The 23,308-nt window shown below is 32.8% G+C and overlaps 2 protein-coding genes across 2 annotated transcripts; one reads left to right on the forward strand and one right to left on the reverse strand.

The window, feature by feature from the left end:
- Nucleotides 1-6,734: 6,734 nt before the first annotated feature.
- On the forward strand, nucleotides 6,735-7,376 carry LOC143553789 (uncharacterized). Its single transcript, XM_077043694.1, has one exon. The coding sequence runs from the start codon at nucleotides 6,735-6,737 to the stop codon at nucleotides 7,374-7,376; it is 642 nt and encodes a 213-aa protein (XP_076899809.1).
- Nucleotides 7,377-13,875: 6,499 nt separating this feature from the next.
- LOC143553779 (secoisolariciresinol dehydrogenase-like) lies at nucleotides 13,876-15,062 on the reverse strand. Its single transcript, XM_077043687.1, has 2 exons — nucleotides 15,036-15,062; nucleotides 13,876-14,860 (listed from the first exon to the last, which is right to left on the reverse strand). Exons 1-2 carry the CDS (start codon nucleotides 15,053-15,055, stop codon nucleotides 14,068-14,070), a joined length of 813 nt encoding a protein of 270 aa, XP_076899802.1. The 5' UTR covers nucleotides 15,056-15,062; the 3' UTR covers nucleotides 13,876-14,067.
- Nucleotides 15,063-23,308: the final 8,246 nt, after the last annotated feature.

Raw genomic sequence — 23,308 nt, forward strand, 5'->3', positions numbered from 1 at the left:
TATTAGCAGCGACTAACCCTCGTCATTTAAACCCCGCAATCCAATTACATTATCATAGTCGTTTGCTCGTCCGTTTATCTCAAAGTTTAGCCGCCACTGTCGAGTTCGATTAAACCCACTTCCGATCATCGTCTAAGGTAATATGTTATATGGTTGGGTTCGTTTTTGATTGCTATTCAAGAACCCTATCATTAATTAAGTCAAATACATCAGATTCGATTGATTTGATTTATTAGGGTTTATAGTATAATTCGGATTTCTGGTCTGTCTAGTTATGTAACGCGTTTATGATGTTATTATCAGTTGGCTGGTGTGCGTAGCTTTGAGTTGTGGGCTGGAGGGCTCGGGTTCGAGTCCCTCCAGCAGCATTTTTGTTTTTATTTTATTATTATTATCCTTCTACTATTATTTTAGCAAATAATATATATCAAAGTTAAAACCATATATATATATATGTATTTTTGTGATTTAAAAATTGTTAGCGGTTTAATTAGTAAGGATTTTAAAGGTTTTGGGTTCGTTTAATTAATTAAATAACATTATTGATATGGTGATAAATAAACTTCGTTTTACTAAACCGACGTCATTAGTTGTCGTTTTCAGTCTTTTCGTAAAACTATATACGTATATATATATACATACATACATATATATATATATTAGACTAAGTAAAGATTTTTAACAAACATAAATGTATATAAATATATTAATGTATTTTTCTCTAATTAAAAAGAACTAGTTAAAACAAATCTCTTTCTCAAACTATGAAATCGTTATAGTTATTTATTTAAGTATTTATGTATTTTATAATTAAATCATGTTATTTATGGTAAAATTTTGATAATAAAATTTAATAATAAATAACTAACTTTTGTAAGAACACCTGATCCTCAAATCTCGAACCTTTATTTAGTTTTGACCTCGTTATTCAATCTATATTTATCTTTCCTCAATTATTGTTACTTAGGACTTCTTGTCGGTATCTTTCCCGAAGAGCTTCGTTTACTGCTTTCTTACCTATTTATTACCTCTTGCTTAATCATCGAGGTGAGTAATCACTCCCCTATTTTACTTGTTTTCAAATGTTTTGGGGACACTTGCGTACCATTTATCTTATTATTTCTCAAACGCAAACTGTGATCTTTGTGATGTGTATCAATTGAATGATTGTCTGTTACTTGCTATTTGCTTACTTGCTTACTTGAATCGCATTCGGAGAGGTCCAACATAATCTCATTATAGTATGATCATACGACCGTCGTAGTGGCCGGAGCCCGATCGCATTGGCAATGGTTTCACCGACAACTCATTTTTTGGTAACCAATGCTCATTCGCATGGCAACGGTTTAGCCATTTCTTTATGGTTGATTGTTTATGTATGTGCTACGGTTTAATTGTTTATACTCATATATAACAATTTTGCCTTTTTTTTATTCACTTATATCATTATATATTATTATTACCTTTGTTTGTGTCAAAACTGGTGATCTACTCACTCAACATGTGTTGTTGACAAACATATATTTTGTACGCATTTTCAGGTTATTAGCTTGGTTGATTAGCAAGTGAAGATTACGTAGAGATGCTTTTTAGGATACAAACTTAATTAATCATTGTTGTAATTTCGCTATACTTGATGTACTTAACTGTAATTGTTTTATTCGAAATTATTAAATAGATATTGAAACATTTATTATTGCATAATAGTAACCTTTGAAAAGCTGTGAGCAATTAGTTCGCCCCGGCATTTCCGCCGTAGGTTGGGGTGTGACACCACACATCCCTCTTTACCTCGCAACCATAAACCCTAAGTCAATTCCATCAGTTGAAGCCGTCCCGACCCTCATCAACCTCAAACTTGAGCCGCAAACCCTAGTTCATCGATATCCCTTAATACATCATCATTTCCGGTAATTAATTTATGTAGTTAGTTCGTTTTTAGTCAACAACTGATAACCCTAACTCAATTTGAATCAACGATAATCAATTATACGGATTTAATTCTAGGGCTTTGAATTTGGGAAGGAACATAAACTGCGCTTAATGCATTTATATTTAAAGTTTCCTTGATATATCAAACTAACGCGCTGGCCTGATGGTTAGTGTGTGTTTTCTCAAAGTATTAAACCGGCCTGGGGCGCGGGTTCGAATACCCCATGCCCGGTTTTGATGTTTTTACTTATTTTTATTATTATTATTTACTTTTAATAAAAAATTTTGATATTAATACATGTATATATACTTAAATATGCATTTTCTTCAAGAAACGAACTCTGGGTTTAATGTTTTCGTGTCATTAGACTTTATCTAACCATGCAATATACATATATATAGATATATGTTGTACATATAATAAATAAAATAACAATAAATTCTTTTTATCGATCTCTTAAATGAGACGTGTTTTTATCTTACCAACGCTCAAACTATTTTATCTCGTATCTTTCTGTCAATATGTTATTGTATATAATATTTATTTTATTTATTAAAATCAATAATAATACTAATACTAATAATAATAATAATAACATGGTCAACAGCAAATATTAATATAATAATAACCCTTATAATTAACGAGAGTGTATCTATTAATGTTTTAATGTTTCACACAACCATATCGAATCCCAAAACCGTCATAAGTCGTGTTTTATAATTATTTATTATTATTTTTTTTATTAATTAGTATTATCGTTAACAACTAGGAACCTTCGTTCACGTTTCCCGAGGAGCTTGACGATTTTATCTTATTTTTTTTAGCTTCATCCCATCTTCTTTAATCCATTCATCAAGGTGAGTTTACATACCCCCTTTTTCCCATCTTTTATATTTTGGGGGTGGCATGTATACCCTATTTAAATTACTCATTTTTATTTTCACATGTATTCAAAAACACAATTCAATATATATTTATGTGCGATTATTGCATGCTCTATGATAATGTTCTATGTGCTTAATTATTTATTTTATGCTTGGTGGTTGGTATCTCATCCTCATCTATCCTCATCTAGTATGATCATACATTTACCCAAGTACTTTGATTTCGTATCAATAAGAACGGATCCACATCTATTTAGTTGTTTATATTTTCATAAGAATTGTAATACTCATCATTTACATATGAATTGTGATTTATCTATATATATATATATATATATATATATATCTCAACTAAAACTTATGTATTCTCACCAACATTCGTGTTGACAAACTTTATTTTTATACATGCTACATGTACAAGTAATTTACAATGTTCAAGATCGAAGAAATTAGTTTTACCTTAGGATATTATTCAAAATACAAAACATGATGTAATTGTTGTTTATTATTGAATTTGTGTACTTGTTAATGTTAATGAAATTAAATAATTATTGTCGCTTTAATTAGTGTCTTTTAAGCTACTGTCCAATCAATACGTTACGCCCCGACATGTTTCGCCTTTGGTTGGGGTGTGACATTGAGAATGAGAAGGACAAGCCTCCCGCTGTGAAGTTTTCATGTAAGCTATTATATATCTTCTTTGTTTTCATTTTAGTTGTTTATGTCTTTGAATTCGATTTAACTTGTGTCAAACGTCTGTTATCATGTGAACTTTTGGTATAAGTTGATAGCTTTTATCAATGTGATATTATTTTTTAGATATGGGAAATAAGGCAATCAAGGACCATATTCAGTTACAAGAGACTAGTTCAAAGATAAAAAAAGGTTATTGGTTCGACTCTGGTTAAGAGAGAAGGGCAAGCCTACCATAATGAAAGGTGATTGGTTCAACTCTTGTAATAAAGCAGTGTGCTAGTGTAGCGCCAAACGATTCAAAAGTTAAGCTCGTTTTAAGTTGAGACTTTCTAGCCGAAGTGTTTTCTTTTGTCTAATGTGTTGCCTTCGAACGAAGAAAAACAATCACCTGTTGTATTTAAAAAATAACAATAATAATACTTGCTGCTTTTCTTTCAAAAGATAATGGGCAAGCCTTGAATTATACACAAAACCAACTTTGACTTTGTGTCAAGTTAGATATGTTAGATGTTTTTATATCAATTTAAGTCTCGATCGATAAACAAATACGAACTAAGCAAATAAGACTCGTTTACATTAATCAAAAATATTACTCAAAATGTTGATTACAACTCTCAAACCCTAACTCAGTTTGACTCTTGATGAACCCTAACTTGGTTGTATGTAGATGAACCCTAACTTGTTTACATCTCATGTGTGCCACTATATGAACCTTAACTCAGTTGCATTCACACATAACAATCTATAATGTCTAACCATAACTTGGTTTATATAGATTAACCTAACTTACTAGTCAAGACATTACCATTTATAATGAATCCATAATTACAACCCCATAAATTCATTACATATTAATGAATCCCACGAGCCCAACATATCTAACCCGATCACCTACATTTGATGGGTCTATTAAGTTGTAAATTAAGTCAAACAAGATCAATGTTACCCATACCGACAATCTCATATTTGTTATAAAACAAAGGAGCATTTTGCATTCATTTTGAAACCTCTTTGATCAAGTCAAACATGGCAGCTAGCAACAGTCAGCTAGTTAACTGATACTTACATTAGGCCTACTTAAGGTCATAATTCACCTACTTCTTGTAAACTTGGAAGTCTCAATAAAGGAAAGCAACATGAACACATGCCATTGAAATCTGAGTAAAAAAAGAAAATAGAGACAAAACTTGACTGATTCTAAATATATATTAATTGTAAAAATTCGTTTTACATCGGTCGACTCGTATCTTTCTTCCAATTAAAATCTGTAAAAAGTCGGGTTATGGAACTCGGAAAAAAAACTTAACAACGATAAGTTTTTTTAGCGTAGGTCAATTGAGACAAAAAAAATTAGTTGAAAGGTAGAACCGTTGGTAATGATTTTTAAATATAAGATTATTATCTACCAATACACAAAATATAAAATTATTTATTTCCAATTACCCTTAAAAAAGAATAAATCAAAGTATTGAACACATGGCATTCAAACTCGGAAGTCTGAAGAAAGGAAAGCAACATGAACACATGGCATTGAAATCTGAGTAAAACAAGAAAATAGATAAAACTCGACTAATTCTAAAAAAAAATTAATTGACAACTTAGTTTAGATAAAAATCATATATTTTTTTATTTTAGGGAAAATTACCTAAATAGCCCTTTTGAAGAGATAGAAAAGAAAAGGTAGCCCGTGAGATATATTTTTTCAAAAATAACCCTTGAAATCCAACTTCCACGTGACATTGGGATTTTCGTCGTGAGTTTTCGTGGACCAATCAAGATCTGTCATGTGTCATGCATTCCCACCAACCACGGAAGTTTTCATCCCAATTCACTACTACAAAACTGGTGTTTTAAAAGCGGTTGCAAACCGCTTCAAAGGAATATATAAACCGCTTCTGAGATCATCGCTGTTAATCAACTATGTGTACACTTTGAAGCGGTTTTTGAATTGCCAAACTATTTGAAGCGGTGATTTGTTTAAAGCGGTTTCCTCACCAGAACCGCTTCAAACTTGCATATTACAAATTCATTATTCATTTGCGGCCAGCTGTGCATTGGAATTTGGAATTCTAGAACAAAATATTGATAATAAATAGCAGCCAACACTAACTAAATAGCTGGATATTTTATTTCAAAAAAACTGTTACACGTTAATAATATTATGCAATAAAAACTGCTAAAAATATTACCAAAATCACACAAATTATGTGAATTCAACAATAGAAAACCATACAAAATTTTCAAATAAATAATACGAGAAACTTATAAATCTAACTTAAAGTGGGGGTTGTTTTCTACCAAAAAGTAGCGACATTACTCTCATTATCATATTGTCGATCCTCGCGAGCTTAGCAAACCCCGATTCTTACCAAATCTAAAAACAAATAAATGAAGTTAGAATAAACCGAGCAAAACCCTAATTTATATTTAAGAACCTGACAAACATTAACAAAAACAACCCAATCTGAAACAAACCCGTAAACGAAAGCCCAAAACAACAATCAAGATCCTTATTTTCCCTTTACCCCTAAAACAAATCCAACCCAAACAAACCCTAGCCTGAATAACCAAAACGTATATTGTAACTAATCCCAAATTACAAGAATACCCTTGGTAACCAAGTTAATCCACTACAACCAATAAACCCATATAAGCAAAAAAACACAAACTATGAAACTAATGGCCATAGTATCACATGAAGTATAAACAAATTTTAACTGTAAACTAATTAACAAAAACTAAAGAACTATAAATATAGAAAACATACCTCAACAATTTTCCATGTAAGTATTTCCCAAAAGCTACTCGAATTATGTTTCAAAGAAGATATTTATCTTGGTCCTTTAAGCCTTTTAAAGAGCATCATTCACTTGTCTATCATTCACGTGTTTAGAAAATCCAATCAAAAGAGTAATAATCAGAACATATTCTTAGCCATTCATATAATCAGCCGATTATATTGGAAGATATCTTGGGATTATTATTAATTGATATCTTGTGATTATTAGTAATTGTATTTGATTTGGTGTATACTTGTCATGTATATCTGTTTCCTATTATTCAGTTGTATAATTCCCTATTTAAAGGGTTCTCATAATCAACAGAACGTATTCAGAAATTTTACACCATAAACTCTTTTATGGTATCAAAGCTATTCTGATCACCATCTTCTCTTCCGCCTTTTCTTCTTTCCTTGTTCTCGGATACGTCCGATCCTCACCATGACCAAAGATGTTATCGAGCAGCCATCTAAAACCCCATCCCTACACCCAGCCTATTCTGTAACAAACATCCAAACCAAAATCAGAACCCTAGACGGCACTAACGTTACCTATTCTGCATGGGTAAAACTTTTTCACCTCCATGCCGTAGCCTACAAAGTTTCGGATCATATAGATGGGTCTGCTGCTCCGGCCTCTTCATCCACTGATCATGATGCCTGGAAAGAAATTGATGCATTGGTTCTCCAATGGATCTACAGCACAATATCTGACGACCTTCTGAAACGCGTCCTGGACAGCAACGCTACGGCTCACGCTGCTTGGACAAAACTCGAGAAAATTTTCCTCGGTAACAAGAAGGCACGGGCTGCTTCACTGGAAACAAAGTTCTGCAACCTGACTCTGTCAGCGTGTTCCTCCATCGAGGATTATTGTCAGCGTTTGACTGACTTGGCTAATCAACTAGCCGATGTAGACGTCCCTGTAACCGAGTCTCGTCTAGTTCTTCAGCTAGTACGAGGCCTACCTGCTGAATACAATACCACGGCATCGCTAATCAATCAGAATGGTGTTGATTGGGACCAAGCCGTGACTATGCTTAACGATGAGGTCTTGCGTATGGAAGCACAAAAAGAAACTTAATCCACTGTCTTGGCCGCTACTTCTCCTCAAACCCCATCTCAAAACAACCACTCGAACCAAACCTCCCAGCCTTCGGACCCTAACTCCTTTTCCACTCGTGGTCGGAACCGGGGTCGTGGGGCTTGGAACCGTCGGGGTGGCAGGGGGCGAGGCAATAACAGGCCACCCTACACATCGTGGCCCGGTCAGCAGCAGCAGTCTGGATACCCTAACTGGGCTTGGTGGACACCCCCACCATGCGTCCATGCCCCTATTCGACCCAACAGCAATGGCGGCCCAACAGCAGCCCAGTTCAGCAGCCCACAGTCCCTACCCAGGCCCATTTTTCTGGCTTTCCACAGCAGCAGTTTAGCGGTTACAGTCCATCGTCACAAGGAGTCTACAATGCACTGAGCCCTTCGGATCTCAGCGTTGCATTCAGCAACATGCAGATGAATCAGCCCTCTTCCTCTTGGGCTTCTGATCTCATGGATACAGGGGCTGAATCCCATGTCATTCATGATCAAAGCAAGTTACTAATCCCACATTCTTCTCCTGTTTGTAGCAAGTTATTGGTGGGCAATGGCAATTTTTTACCAATACACGGATCGGGAACGAGTTTTCATTCCCTACCCAACCGCACATATGTCCTACCCAATGTCCTTTATAGCCCACAAGTTATCAAAAATCTTATTTCTGTCAGACGTTTTACTCGTGATAATCAAGTTTCTGTTGAGTTTGACCCTTTTGGTTTTTCTTTGAAGGATCTCAAAACTAAAAAGCTGTTGTCCCGCCACAACAGCACTGGAGAACTTTATCCGTTCACTCAGCCGCAACTACCTCCTCAAGCCACTTTTCTTGCTTCAACTAGTCTACCCTGGCATGATCGTCTAGGTCACCCAGGGACTCAAGTTTTAGACCTTTTAAGTCGTACTTTTAATTTTCATTGTAATAAGAGTAAAAACTCACATGTTTGCATTTCTTGTCAAATTTCTAATAGTAAACGATTGCCATTTCATGTTTCTAATACTTTTACATTTGCTCCATTTGATATAATCCATTGTGACTTATGGACATCTCCTATCACGAGTAAAACATGGTACAAATATTATATGGTTCTCATCGATAATTTTTCACACTTCGTGTGGGTGTATCCTCTTAAATACAAGTCTGACACATTTCCCACTTTTGCCAAATTTCACCGTCTAATTGAAACACAATTTCATCGTAAAATTAAAAAATTTCAATGCGGCCTAGGGGGTGAATTTGACAACCTAGCCTTTAAAGCTTTTGCAGACCGACACAGCCTTATGTTTCGGTTTGCGTGCCCCCAAACCTCTTCCCAGAACGGCCGGGCAGAACGAATGATTCGTCGCCTCAACGACATCATTCGTGCTCTGCTAATTCATGCCAATCTTCCCCCATCTTTTTGGGTGGAAGCCTTACAGACGGCCGTTTACTTACACAATATTTTACCTACTAAACGTCTCAATTTTTATACCCCTACCTTTTCCCTTTACCTTCGTCATCCCGAATATGAACACCTACGGGTTTTCGGGTGTGCCTGCTATCCAAACACCTCTGCTACCCAACCACATAAATTGCATGCACGCTCCATTCGGTGCATTTTTCTCGGGTACCCACCCGACTTTCGCGGGTATCGATGTTTTGACCCAACCACTGGCAAGGTACACATTTCTCACCATGTGACATTTATTGAGGACGTTTTTCCTTATACCATTCCTCACAGCCCTACTGCATATAATTTTTTGGATGACACAATTCCTCCAGGCTTCACATTTAATCAGCCCGTCCCCAAGCCATTCGTTACGGCCCCTTACCCCATCACTTATAGCCGGCGCCCTAGACAACCACCGGCCCAACAACAATCTGCCCGAAAACCACAACCCACTGGACCAAACCCACCAGCCCAATCCCCCGCCCAATCCCCCACAACTGGCCAGCCCGTACCACAGCCACCTCCCACGGTTCCTCAAACAAACTCGCATACTATGACCACCAGCTCTAAATCCCAGTCCACAACCCAATCGGCCTTCACTACCACTAACATTTCCCCCATACCCACATCTTATGCCAAGGCCCTATCCGATCCTAATTGGTTAAATGCTATACAATCCGAATTTACTGCTTTACAGGATAATGAAACGTGGGAACTAGCTCCTCGACCTACGGGTCATCCAGTCATTAGATGTATGTGGCTCTTCCGTCACAAGTTTAAAGCTGACGGTACACTGGAACGTTATAAGGCCAGACTAGTTGTTAATGGGAATTCACAAACAGTGGGTATTGATTGCGAGGACACATTCAGTCCAGTTGTAAAACCGGCGACTATTCGTACAGTTCTATCACTCGCAGTCTCACGGTCATGGCCTATTCATCAGTTAGACGTGAAGAATGCTTTCTTACATGGGGAACTTAATGAAACTGTTTTCATGCATCAACCTCCAGGTTTCTATGATCATCGGGCTCCTAACTTTGTATGTCGTCTTAAGAAGTCACTTTATGGGCTCAAGCAAGCACCTCGGGATTGGTACACCCGCTTTGAGTCTTATATTACTTCTAATGGGTTTCGTAGCAGTGCGTGCGACAACTCTTTATTTATATATAATCGGGGCCCGGCCAACATTGCTTATTTACTATTGTACGTGGATGATATAATTCTTACCGCCTCTAATGATACTCTTTTACATGATATCATTGCCACTTTATCACGGGAGTTTGCTATGACTGACTTAGGACACTTGCATCACTTCTTGGGCATTAAAGTTTCCCAACAATCCCATGGTATTTTTCTTTCACAGGCACAATATGCAAAGGATATTATTGCTCGGGCTTCGACGTCTTCGTGTAAACCTTGCACAACTCCTGTGGACCTTTCGGCCAAACTAAGCAGTACCGACGGTTCCCTATTTTCATATCCCACTTTATATAGAAGCCTGGCCGGGGCCTTACAGTACCTCACATTCACGAGACCTGACATCTCGTATGCTGTTCAGCAGGTATGCCTGTTTATGCATGAGCCTCGAGATACTCACTTTGTTTTTATGAAGAGAATCATCCGGTATATTCAAGGGACATTGGATTATGGCATACGTATCCTTAAATCCGCATCTCATTCTTTGGTGGCCTACTCTGATGCTGACTGGGGTGGTTGCCCAGACTCACGGCGCTCCACGTCAGGGTATTGTGTTTTTCTTGGTAATAATCTGCTCTCTTGGTCCTCTAAACGACAACCTACTGTTTCTAGATCTAGCACCGAGGCCGAATACAGGGGTGTTGCTAATGCCGTAGCTGAAGCCACATGGATACGCAATTTACAGCTTGAGCTGCACACTCCGCTTCAACATGCATCAGTTGTCTACTGTGACAACGTCTCAGCTATTTATCTTTCTAATAATCCTGTACAACATCAAAGAACTAAGCACATCGAGATCGACATACATTTTGTTCGGGAAAAGGTTCGTGTAGGTCACATTCGGGTCCTTCATGTACCTTCGTCACTTCAATATGCAGATATTTTCACCAAGGGGCTTCCACGGCAGTTGTTCCAGTCATTTCGCTCCAGCTTGAGCGTCTGTCCACCGCCCGCTCAATCTGAGGGGGTGTCTTAGCCATCCATATAATCAGCCGATTATATTGGCAGATATCTTGGGATTATTATTAATTGATATCTTGTGATTATTAGTAATTGTATTTGATTTGGTGTATACTTGTCATGTATATCTGTTTCCTATTATTCAGTTGCTTAATTCCCTATTTAAAGGGTTCTCATAATCAATAGAACGTATTCAAAAATTTTACACCATAAACTCTTTTACATATAAGTAAACAAATCAACTTTTTGTATAAACAGTGAATAAGTAAACAAATTGAGTATTTTTAGCAAATATCTAGTATATACTTACTGAAATCATTCGATAACTTATACACTGTATCAACAATCCATTTTCTTTGTTTCACAAAAAGTTCACAATTTCATATAGCATCCAATAAATTGTATCATCATAAACAACTTCAAACACTTAAAATCAAAAAACACAAGATTTACATGCTAACATAACATTATCACCTAAAATCATCACAAAATAAGGCTGCAATATTCAACAGTATGCCACCCGTTATCAAATCACATAAAAATAGCACTAAAAACATATTTGATGTTAGAGAATATATCACCCAAAATACTATAAATCTAGACAGTAACTAAATTAAGCTTATATAATCCATAAAGTTATAACAGCAAACTAAGATAATATAATCATCTTGGCAATTCATCAAACAACTAGAATGCAAAGCAACAAAGCAGATAATATCAATGATAAACATGTTAATCAGATTGTAGAAAATGAAATAATCAAACTGTAAACCGTTCACAACCCAAACTCGTGTCTAAAAACATGATGTTTAGTTTTTGATTCGTTTAACAAATACAAATACACAAACTAAAGTGCAATCCATCTATGTAACACATATCAAAAGGCTCCAACAGTTAATCAACAAGAAAAAAACAAATGGCAAATTCACAAACACCTTGTGGGCATTCACATGTATTGAATAACTGAAGAACCGACAAGCTCCAAATACAACTATATTAACATATAAAAAGCTCATATAGTTACCTTCAAATTGATGGCCGGGCACCTCGTTTTGGGTTCGTCGTTTGGCCGGTAAAGATGAAATTGATGGCACGGTTCCTTTAGGGTTGGCTACTTGGCTTTGTGGTTCACGGATTCGCTTTGTGAATATGAAGACGATGGCGGGTGTTTGATAGATCTGGGGTTTCATGTTTGAAAGATTTGCGAAGGAAATAATAGATTTAGGGGTTTCATGTTTGATAGATTTGAGGTATTGAATGGGCTTGTAGCGGGGGTAACATGGAAACCGCTTGTAATATAAGACTTTTATAAGATTTAAATATTTTATTTAATTTTGAGCAGGTTTGAAGCGGTTTTTTATCTTAACCGCTTTAAACATGAAAAGTGAACCGCTTCTAAATGACTATTTGCAAATGTCTTAAAACTTTAATTTTTACATGATGAAAATCAACTTTAACGTGATGTGTCAAGTTGTTTCCGTCTCCAATGTGAGTTTTTAAATTTATGGTTTTTAAAGTTTTTTTGAAATTCATCTCCAAAGACGAATTTCAAATTTATGGGGCGTGCGGGCGTTGCTTTGGAGTCGGTCTAAGAAGTGTTTGGATAAGCTTTTAAAAACTATTTATAAACCGCTACTACTTAAAATAAGCACAAAACTTGATTTAAAAAACAAAAAGGCAAATCCAAACGAAATTTATATAATAATAAAATTGGGAGAATTGTGTTTCCCCAATTGTTCTTCATGCTTATCATGTTGTATCAACTTTGTTGTCATCTCACCCACGACCTACATGTTTTTTATTTTTTGTTTTGGTGTTTTTATTTTAATGGTTTTTATCTTTTTGGCATTTATTATATTTTTTATTGTTTAATTGTTATTTTAATCTTTAAACATGTAATTTGTTTAGTGTCGTTACTGTAACGAATGTAATCGAAATTAAATGAATTCATGTCGACTTGCTACTGCAACCCCTGAGTTTAATTGATTGAATAAACGTCGTTTTAAATATGTTTTTTATCATAGACCGTAAATATTGCAACCAAAATCGATCAAATTTGTGCTAACTTGCCTAGGTTTTACAAACCGAATAAACATCATTTTAGATAGGTTACTTTTTTTTGTATCATATATCGTAACAAACATAACCAAAACCGATCGAATTGGCATCGATGCGCCACTGTAATACTCGGGTGTTACCGACCGAATACCTATCATTTTAAGTATATTACATTTTTCTCATAAGCAATATGAGTTTTTTTTTTGTTTTAGTTTCGATGTCGTAATGAACTTCCGGACGTTCACTAAGTTAATTTTTTTAGTACCATAACAAAGCTAAAAGTGTCACTACGTACTGTTTTATGCGTTTGACGATCTGATTGTTTTTCATAAATTAGTGTTAGTATTATAACTTAGTTCAAAACAACCGAGTGTATACCAATGCACCGCTGCTAAAACTAGTTCATGACAAATATAGTAAGTAAATCCAATTTATCTTTCAAAACTAACCTAACCATTTTGCATGTTTTGTCTGCCTGTCGTTGTTTCTTTATAATAATTTATTTGTTCCTTTACACTTTTGTGATGTATTTATGCAATTACCAAACTAGGCCTCTATTATTTTTTTTAGATTCGTATATGATTGGAGCCGCGTGTATTTTTGAAAGTAGCTTCTCTATCCTATAGAATAGAGATATGGTATTGGCATGTTTACAACCCACACTCTCCCAGGTCTTACCTATAGCTCAGTTACGAGTTGGCTTTAGTGCGTATAGTTGTTGTTGCCCGTTATTCTTCTTTGTTGCTCAATGTTAAGTATTTGTCAATTGCCTGAATTAAGGCCATATAAAGAAATTTTAATAGTTAACAATAATAGTCAATGAATACCAAAAACAAATATGCCCAAATCCAACATGATTAATATTACATCCGCTATTCCCGCTAACAGAAAATCTAAAGTAGACGCTTACATAGTATGATATTGTTTGATACAGTTTCACATTTATTTTTCTCGGTAATAACATTCGAGTACATTTATTCTCCGTATCTTATTGAATATGTATACCTTACCTGCACGCTTATGCTTAAATATGTCGATTCAAGGATTATCCGGGTATTGGAACATGTTGAATAATGGACTAGTAACACCAAATCCGCCATCAATAAACAAGTTTTGCCCGCTAATGTACTTAGCCTCATCGCTCGCCAAAAAAAGGGCCGCTTTGGCAATATCATCAGTCTTATGTGTCACACCTTTGAGGTTTGCGTGTAAATTTGCCATGTTCTCTAGAGTTTCCTTTTTAATCCCAAGAAAACTTGTGGCCAATTGTGTGGCTATTGCATAAGGTGACAAACAATTGACTCGAATGCCGAATTGTCCAAGTTCTACTGCTATATTTTTGGTTAAACCTGTTACAGCATGCTTTGCACAAGTGTAAGCATGCGTGCTTAGACCACCAATATTTGAAGCAACACTAGCCGTTGATATTATTGAGCCAGATCGTGCCGGAACCATAACTCTAGCAGCATGTTTCATGCCAAGAAACACGCCTGTAACGTTAACACTAAGCACACGTTCAAAGTCTGTTTTTTCGTTGTCGATAATGCGTGCCTTGTGAGGATCCAGTATCGCTGCATTATTGAACATGATGTCGAGTTTTCCAAATTTGTCAATTGCGGTATCTACAGCGTGTTTAACATCTTCTTCGTTGGTTACATCGCAATGGACGTATATCGAGTTTGATAAACCTATAGCTTCACAAACAGCCTGTCCGAGTTGGTCTTGAATGTCTGCTATGACGATTTTTGCACCATGTTCCACAAAGAGTTTTGCGGAACACTCCCCAATACCACTTGCTGCTCCGGTTATCAGTGCTATCTTTCCCTCTAGTCTACATTAGTTGTACCAAAAAAAGAACGACATTATCATAAAATTTAGATATTCATACAAACATTAATTACACTAGAAAAGCATGATTTATAATTTCCAAATTATAACCTAGAACAATTATTAAACGATAGATTGATACTAATAATTAAATGCGAAAATTTAAAAAGATATACAACCTTCTTGAAGTTGATGCCATTAGCTTCAAATACTTAGAAAAAGATTGATTGTTTGATTGGATGACTCGAAATGGAAATGAAATAACAGACTACGGGAGCTATTAATAGATACTTGAAGTGGACCCGACTTTTAGGTTTATGTGGTGTAATTCCCATTTCACCATCATATGTCTACATATTATGCGGAGTCAGTGGTGTAGCTTGGATGAAAGCATATGAGATGTGGGATTCAATACACATAAAAGTTTCTAAAAACGGAGGCTGGGATCAATATTTCGAACGAAAACAGATAAATCCACATGTCCCCCTCCTCCGCCACTAGAGTTGTTGAATGAGGTGGATTCTTTATGCCAAAGCCATCGCCCAAACTAAGAAAACAAGTCCCGGCCTTCTCATGGACCCAGCAACAACAAATATTGGGTTCACAACAATTACCTAATTCACAATTCATCATCATCATCATCATCATCATCATCATCGTACTCAGTATATCCCACCAATAGCAAAGCTATAGTAGGGTCTGAGGAGGGTAAGATGTAGACAGCCTTACCTCTACCCCATAGGGATAGAGAGGCTGCTTCCGGTGAGACCCTCGGCTCGATAGTAGTTTTGCATCAAGCCTTGGACATAAGACACATAACACTCAACCATCGGGACACCGACCGATTGGTGCATGTACCCTTGTCTTTCGGCTATCAACACCACCACATGATGCCTGATTAACATTCCGCCACTTTTAACGTTATTTTCACGATATTGGTAAAATAACGTCAAAATTAGTGCAATTTCGCTTTTGCCCACCTGAGGGTTCACACATATATACATTATATGCGTGCACCGCAAGCAGGGCGTTGATAAAAATAAATAAAAATAAATAAAAGGAGTATCCAATATCCAATTCAAAACCAAAAGAAAGATGCCAACTTGTCAAAATTATTGAGCCAAGTGATTTAGAATGTCTGATTTAAAATGTATATGCATTAAGCTGAAATACCAAATTAAAATTTCTCTGGATACTTAAATCTACACGAGTCCCAGGATGAAGGATGATTGTTAGGTTGTTTTGTATCAGTGGTATGATGCAATGGGTATTTCGGCTATGTCTTTGGGAGTCTGTTTTCGTATTTCTCCTTTTGGTCTATAATTTTGGCTTGGTTTTGCGTGTTTTGTAGTTTTGTTTTGTGTTTGAAGGTCGTTTTCACGGATCAGTTGTGTCTAGTTTCTTATTAGACTGGCTTTTAAATATAAGTTTAGCCATTTAGATAAAAAAAAAAATTGGCATTAAATGTTCAGCGTCTAAGTGTCACTCTTTAAAATGTCAACTTTGTTCACCGTATTTTTTACAGACTCACCTTCAAGGCTAACAAAAACACATGGCTAAGTAGCTATCAGTGTGGCCTCGCCATGGCATAAGGTGACAAACAAGTAAAAAAGGGACTCAAATACTAAACCGTCCAAGTTTCACTGGTTGAGTTTGTTGAAAGACTGGCACAACATGATTTTGTTCAATAACAAGCATGTGACGTAACTGAAGTTGCACGAGCAATATTTATATATAAAAAAAATGCTAGGTCTCAAACAATATTTAATTAAATTTACTATTTTGTCAACTAAAAATATTTATTACTAAAATAAAATAAATAGATCTTAGTACCATCCATACGTGTAGCAAATTGTTGAACTTTCTTTCTCATGATTCTACTTTCGAATGATAACAGATGAGAGATTTGTCACATGTTTACCTTCATGTTTTTATAACTATTCAATTTGAACATAGACAACCATTTTTTTTAAATCAATCCTTTCTTGTTGCGGACCAAAATTACCACCTTTTATTGAGGCAATCAGAGTCCATACAACCCCGATCCACCATTTTTTGCCGGATATAAATTTTATACTATATAAAACACAAGAATGAACCCAATACACTACAATTTAATAACTAAAAGTTTTTGTTGCCTTAGAATAACTGTAGCGGTAAACCCATGAGGGCGCCACCACCAGCCTTTCTTGTTGCGGACCAAAATTACCACCTTTTATTGAGGCAATCAGAGTCCATACAACCCCGATCCACCCATTTTGCCGGATATAAATTTTATACTATATAAAACACAAGAATGAACCCAATACACTACAATTTAATAACTAAAAGTTTTTGTTGCCTTAGAATAACTGTAGCGGTAAACCCATGAGGGCGCCACCACCAGCCACATAGGCACCATCCGAGCTCAAACACTATTACACGATTGCCAAACAAACGAACAATGGCATCATGGAGTGCCATGCCCTTTTTGCCAAACCCTCAACGGGTGTTTCTCCGAAAGAACAATTGCACATGGCCCATTCCAATGATTAAAAACCTCATTGAACCAAGTTAAAACCATTGCGTCTAAGTTAGAAAACTACCTAGTTAAAGCTCCATTCCCTATATAACACTTTGACAAGACATTTTAACTTGAACAACCACATTCATGGTTCGTGAAAATCACGCCCATGTTTCAATTAATTTTTAGGTCCTACCCAACCGACTAGTCTTTAATTAATCGTCATTTGGTTAAAATCAATCAAAATATCTAAAAAAAAATAAATATAAATTTCAATTCAAATAATCCCAATAAATAACCCCTACCTACCCCCCATCCAACTAGCATTTAGTGAATAGCCCCTACCTACCCCCACCATCCAGCTAGCATTTAGTGATTTTTAGGCCACCCTTACAAATTTGGAGATTTGGGGGCGACAAGGGGGCGACAACACTGCTCCACTGGCGAATTTTTTTTAGGGAAGGGGGTGGGGGCGTGACTGCTTATCGCCTTTTCTTCCTTTTTCATTTTATTATTATTATATTCACATGTGTCTTACATATATATATAGAGAGAGAGAGAGTGAGAGAACTATTTTGTGATTATTTTTAACTATTTTTTAAAAATTATTTTGTGATTTCTTTTTCTTTCCTCCTAATAAAGACGATAATGTTTCTAAAAAAAAGACTGTCGATGTAATGCGTATGTGCATTAATGTGTATTGTATATAAAATAGTGTTTTATTGCATATAATACAACACAAATACATTATCCAATACACACTATTTAATATATGCAAATACGATACTAATAATTGTATGCAAAACACATTATTGCATATATGTAATACAACACTAATGCACATATGCACTATATCATTTTTTTTTATTTTTGTATATAATATAACACTATTGCAAATATACAATACAAACAACTATATATATGCTATTCAACACTATTTCAAATATCAAAATGCACACTATTGTACATATGCATTATAAATAAAGTCGATGTATTGCATATATGCATTACAACGATAATTTTTTAAATTTTTTTTTCATTTTTAAATTTTTTTGTTGTGAAGAATAACAACATATAAGAAGGATGCAAGAAAAAATATTTTAAAAATATTTTTTTAATTAAATTAAAAATACTTCATTATTAGTTCTCTAGTTCTCTCCATTAAATGAAGTTATCTCATGATCCTCTCCCTATATTATATATATATAGAGAGAGATAGAGAGAGATAAAGGTTAAAATAAAAAGTTATCTTTTTCTAAAAAGTGTAGGCATTTTCCACCATTAGATAATAAGGGTAGGATTGTAATCTTAATTTTTTTTCTTTTTATGGTATGTAAATTTATAATTAATAAAAAATTATTATACATCCAGTATTTCTTCCTTATTATTCGGGATTTAGTTCACAATTAATAAAAAATAACAACAATTGATATAATCATGCACGATCGTGATTTGTATATTCATTATCAAGATCTTATTATTAATCTCCAGGTTGAGTTAATTGCGCCAACTTGTATATTTTAAACACACCAATATATTTGGTGTGTTTCTGGTCATAGACAACACTAAGAAAAACAACAAATATACGAGAAGACTTTTGATGTGTTTCTGTCACAGCTACACAAAACACACTGCAAAACCATTAAACAATAAAACCGATAAAACCAATCTAACTATACTATTAAAGCAATAAGCTTTAAGTCCATATACCCCCTTCCTATTGGTTGATTCTCATAGTTTCCATTTATATCAAGGCCTTCTCTAATTTTCAAGTTAATAAAATAAATCAATAATATATTAAATTAAGATTTATCAATGCTATTAAATTCTTATCTTTCCTCTTTCCTTTAATCTTTAATTTTTCATTTTGAATAACTAAATAATAATGTAACAAGGTAATATTTTAATTAATATTATATTTAGCTAAAAGTGTAAATCTAACTATTAAAGCACGACCAAAAATTCTATTCTGCCTAATTCGAAATATTAAAAATTAAATAACAAGACAAAATATTCTATTTAATGCAATATTTAAAAATCGTAGGTATACTTTGAATTCGAAATATTATAAATTTATTTTTGAAAATTTTATTATTTTTGGTTTATTTCATTTACCACCTTTGTTATATTTTTGGTTGAATTAATTCACCACCTGTGTTAATTTTATACATAATATATAATAATTATTTTAATTAATTATTTACGTATTTAATATAGATATTACAGAGAATATATATATATATATATATATATATAATATAGAGATACTGATATATAATATTATAACTCTTTATTATATGTCATTATTTAAAGTAAATTTGTCAAATTTAATAGGAAATTAAGGATATTAGGAAAGGATGACCCAGTGTATTAAGAAAAGGTTTAATTACGGTTTTATAAAATTTTAAATTTGTTATTCCATCCTTCCAATTTGAATTAATTATTGACTAAATTATGGTCTAAATTTGAATGATAGTGTATTACGGAAAGGTTTAATCAATCATTAACTTTTGCTATAATTACATATAATAAAAGCATTGACCCATTGACCCACTGATTTATTTATACTCATTTACTTTTAAGATTTAAAATACAAATACATTGAATATTATTTTTGAATAATAATAAGTTCATTAGTTAGTGATTGTAAATATTCCATTTTACACGGGTCAATATTAGTAATAGTAATATTCCATTTTACATATCTATCACATATTAGTAACTTTTTGTTTTTATTTTCAGTATGTAACATTCCTTTTTACATATCTACCATTACATAAAATTAAAAATTTAGAAAAATATTATTTGTTTTTCGAATCTAATTTTGTAACATTGCCTATTATTTGAAAATACATTAATTACGATATCAATTGTATTATACTATAATTTTTTTTTAAATTTGACAAAATTCCAAAAATTTATGTTTCTAATCAATTACATTTATACCTTCCTTATATAATTTTCGATAACCCTAATTCATTTCCTATAAATATGTACATTTGTTAGCCTAATCCTTACACCATCAGAGCTTTTTTTATAAAATCGAGTAGCATTGTGCCAAGGTTTATAGTTTTTTTTGTTTATATATCTTCCATTTTCATATATCATTTTTTAGACTTTAAAATGTTATTGTTATTTAATTTTAATGTTTTTGTGTTTTTGTTAAATTTTTGTAGCATGGAGCCAACCAATATCACCATGTTGAACCAACTCGATGTTCTTAACAGTGACTGTATCCTAAATGTCTGTATTTTGAGAATTTGGCGGCTGAAGGACAACTTAGAGCCCGGGCAAGATTGGTCCATCGAAATGATTGTTCAAGACGAGATAGTATTGTTAACACATTCATTCATTTATATTAATAATTATATGACTTTTTCTTATAATTTCTTTAGGTTATATATCAAAGTCTAAGATTCAATAGAGAGCTTCACTATTTCGTTTTTCTGGCAACGCGATTCAAATTTTTCGGTTTTAAATTCTAACATCAATGTTACATTTTTTTCACATGATTCAAATCTTCCATAATTTGTAATTTATTAATTATGTGATATTAATATTTAATTTTATCATTTCAGGTTATTGTCCCCAACTTGATAGAGCTAATTAATTTCATGGATTGAGGATTGTTTGATAAGATGGCTTTTATTTTTGTTTAATATTAATGTATATTTTTGATAGTTTTCATGTATTTATTTATTCATCATTATTTATGTAATTCAATTGATTATTATATAATCTGGAAATGAAATTTAGTTAATTATTCTATAAGACATTAACTTATCTATAGTAAGATAATGAATTAAATTGTTGTAGGTCAAAGTCCAATTAATTTACCAATGTCAACGCAATTAAAACGTTATTATACTTTGCAATATTACCTTACATTACATTTTAAGATTTATACACATTTAATATGACATTTTAGAAACCGATTTTCCCCATTCAAATGTCTTTTATATAAATATAAATATATATATATATATATATATATATATAAATTCAATTCTTATCATTTATATGAAATTTACAAAAATATGTTATAGAGTTTGAATTTCACCATTTGTTAAAAAATATATTTGTCAAATCCAATTTAATATATTTTCATGATTTTCATTATTGGTCAAATTTTATTTAATGTATTTTCATGATTTTAATTACTTAAATACAATAATAAAGTTTTCATGATTTTCATTTACTTCCAAATTTCCATGATTTTTATTATTGGTCAAATTCTACTTAAAATTTTATATTATCCACATGCAATTTGTTATTAATATTAAATGTATTTTATTAATATAACCTTATATTAAGCATAACAAATTTATACCATATTAAATACGCAATTTGAAAATTTTAAAAGATGTTTATAGTTTTCAATCTCATCAAACTTTACCTTTACCTTTTATTTATTTTAACTATATATTATTTAGTTAGTCAACTTAAAAAAATGGAAAGTTTTTTTATTTTTAAATTCTAACAAAATATTTAATACAGTTGATTATGGAAATTAATTCAGATTCCTTAATAAGTTATAAAATTTGACCAACAATTTAGTCTGAAGTATAATAAATTTAGATCCTATTAAATACGGAAATTGACAAATTTAAAATATATTTTATAGTTTCTAATCCCAACTATCAATATTAATGTCTTCAATCTCAACAAACTTTTAATCTTATATATTTGACAAATAGTTAATTAGACATAAATGTCAAAATTAATGTATAAAATTGAAAAAATAAATAAATATATAATGAAATTGATTGTTAAAGAAGGTACTAATCATCATTATTTATTTTTAATATAAGCAAACATTATTTCACCAATCTCAACAAAAGTTAAAAGATTTTTATACTTTATAAATCCGTTTTTGTCATTTTCCATATTATTTGTTCGATATATTTTCAAAAACCGTTTATTATTAACACAATTAACATTATATTATGATTATATTACCAAAAATCTAATTATTTAAATATTAGTGATTTCTAAAATAGTTATAAATCTAATGGTTTTGACTATTAACGCTTTCAACATCCAGGTAATTGTGGAAGTCAAATTGAATCATTTAAACTCTAATTTATTTTAATTCACACTAATAATATTGTTATAAAGATTTTTGTATTTGAAGAATGATTTCAAATATTATAATTACTAACTACCATTTAACCAAAATGATATAATCATAATTAATGATACTATGTTTTGCCAACTTCAAAACCATTTAACTTTCTATATATGTAAATCATTTGATTTTAAGTTTTTACAATATTTGTTGACCACTAATTAAGTTATCAGTTATGAGTTATGCCGTCTCTTTAAAATCCATTTTGTTGGGCATTTATGACACAATTAGACGTTTTACTTTTTCAATAATTTTTAAAACGGACTTTTTTTTCAGATTTTTCAAACGTTTGCGTACCACATATAATAATTTTTAACTTTTATTATATTTTTGATCATTCGTAAAGAAAGTTTATGTCTCAAAATTCTATGGCTCCGCTGTCAGTCGTGTGTTTATCTATGATTATTTGTTTGAAATTGAAGATTACAAAAACCGGTATCATAAAAACTATGATACTCATTAGTTATACACACACACACACATATTGTTTATATTTGTTGTCAAATTAGTTATGCAAAATGTGTATAAGACAATACATTTTTATGTTGGTTTCATTAGAGTATTATGTTTTAATTAACATGTGTTATTTGTACTCATGGTATAATTTATAAACATGTTTTGAATTTCCATTTATCTCTGATTGTCTTTGTATATTTTTGTATTTGAATTAAATAACAATGCTATATATTGTAATTAATGTAAAATGATTTAATTTGACATCTACATTTCTTTAAAATTATAATATATACATATATATGATTTCGAAAGAGATGGATGAAATCCCATGTATCCATGAAGGTTGAATGAATATGTGAGAACAA

Source organism: Bidens hawaiensis, unplaced genomic scaffold, assembly GCF_021521415.1.
Source record: "Bidens hawaiensis isolate Kalapana, Puna unplaced genomic scaffold, B.hawaiensis_p1.1 tig00017358_1, whole genome shotgun sequence".
Taxonomy (NCBI): Eukaryota; Viridiplantae; Streptophyta; class Magnoliopsida; order Asterales; family Asteraceae; genus Bidens; species Bidens hawaiensis.

Excerpts from the sequence above, each read along its gene's own strand:
- LOC143553789 (XM_077043694.1), top strand. The coding sequence starts at position 6,735 with ATGACCAAAGATGTTATCGAGCAGCCATCTAAAACCCCATCCCTACAC.
- LOC143553779 (XM_077043687.1), bottom strand. The coding sequence starts at position 15,055 with ATGGCATCAACTTCAAGAAG. Across the intron at positions 14,861-15,035 it reads ATGGCATCAACTTCAAGAAG|ACTAGAGGGAAAGATAGCAC; the intron begins GTTGTATATCTT and ends CAACTAATGTAG.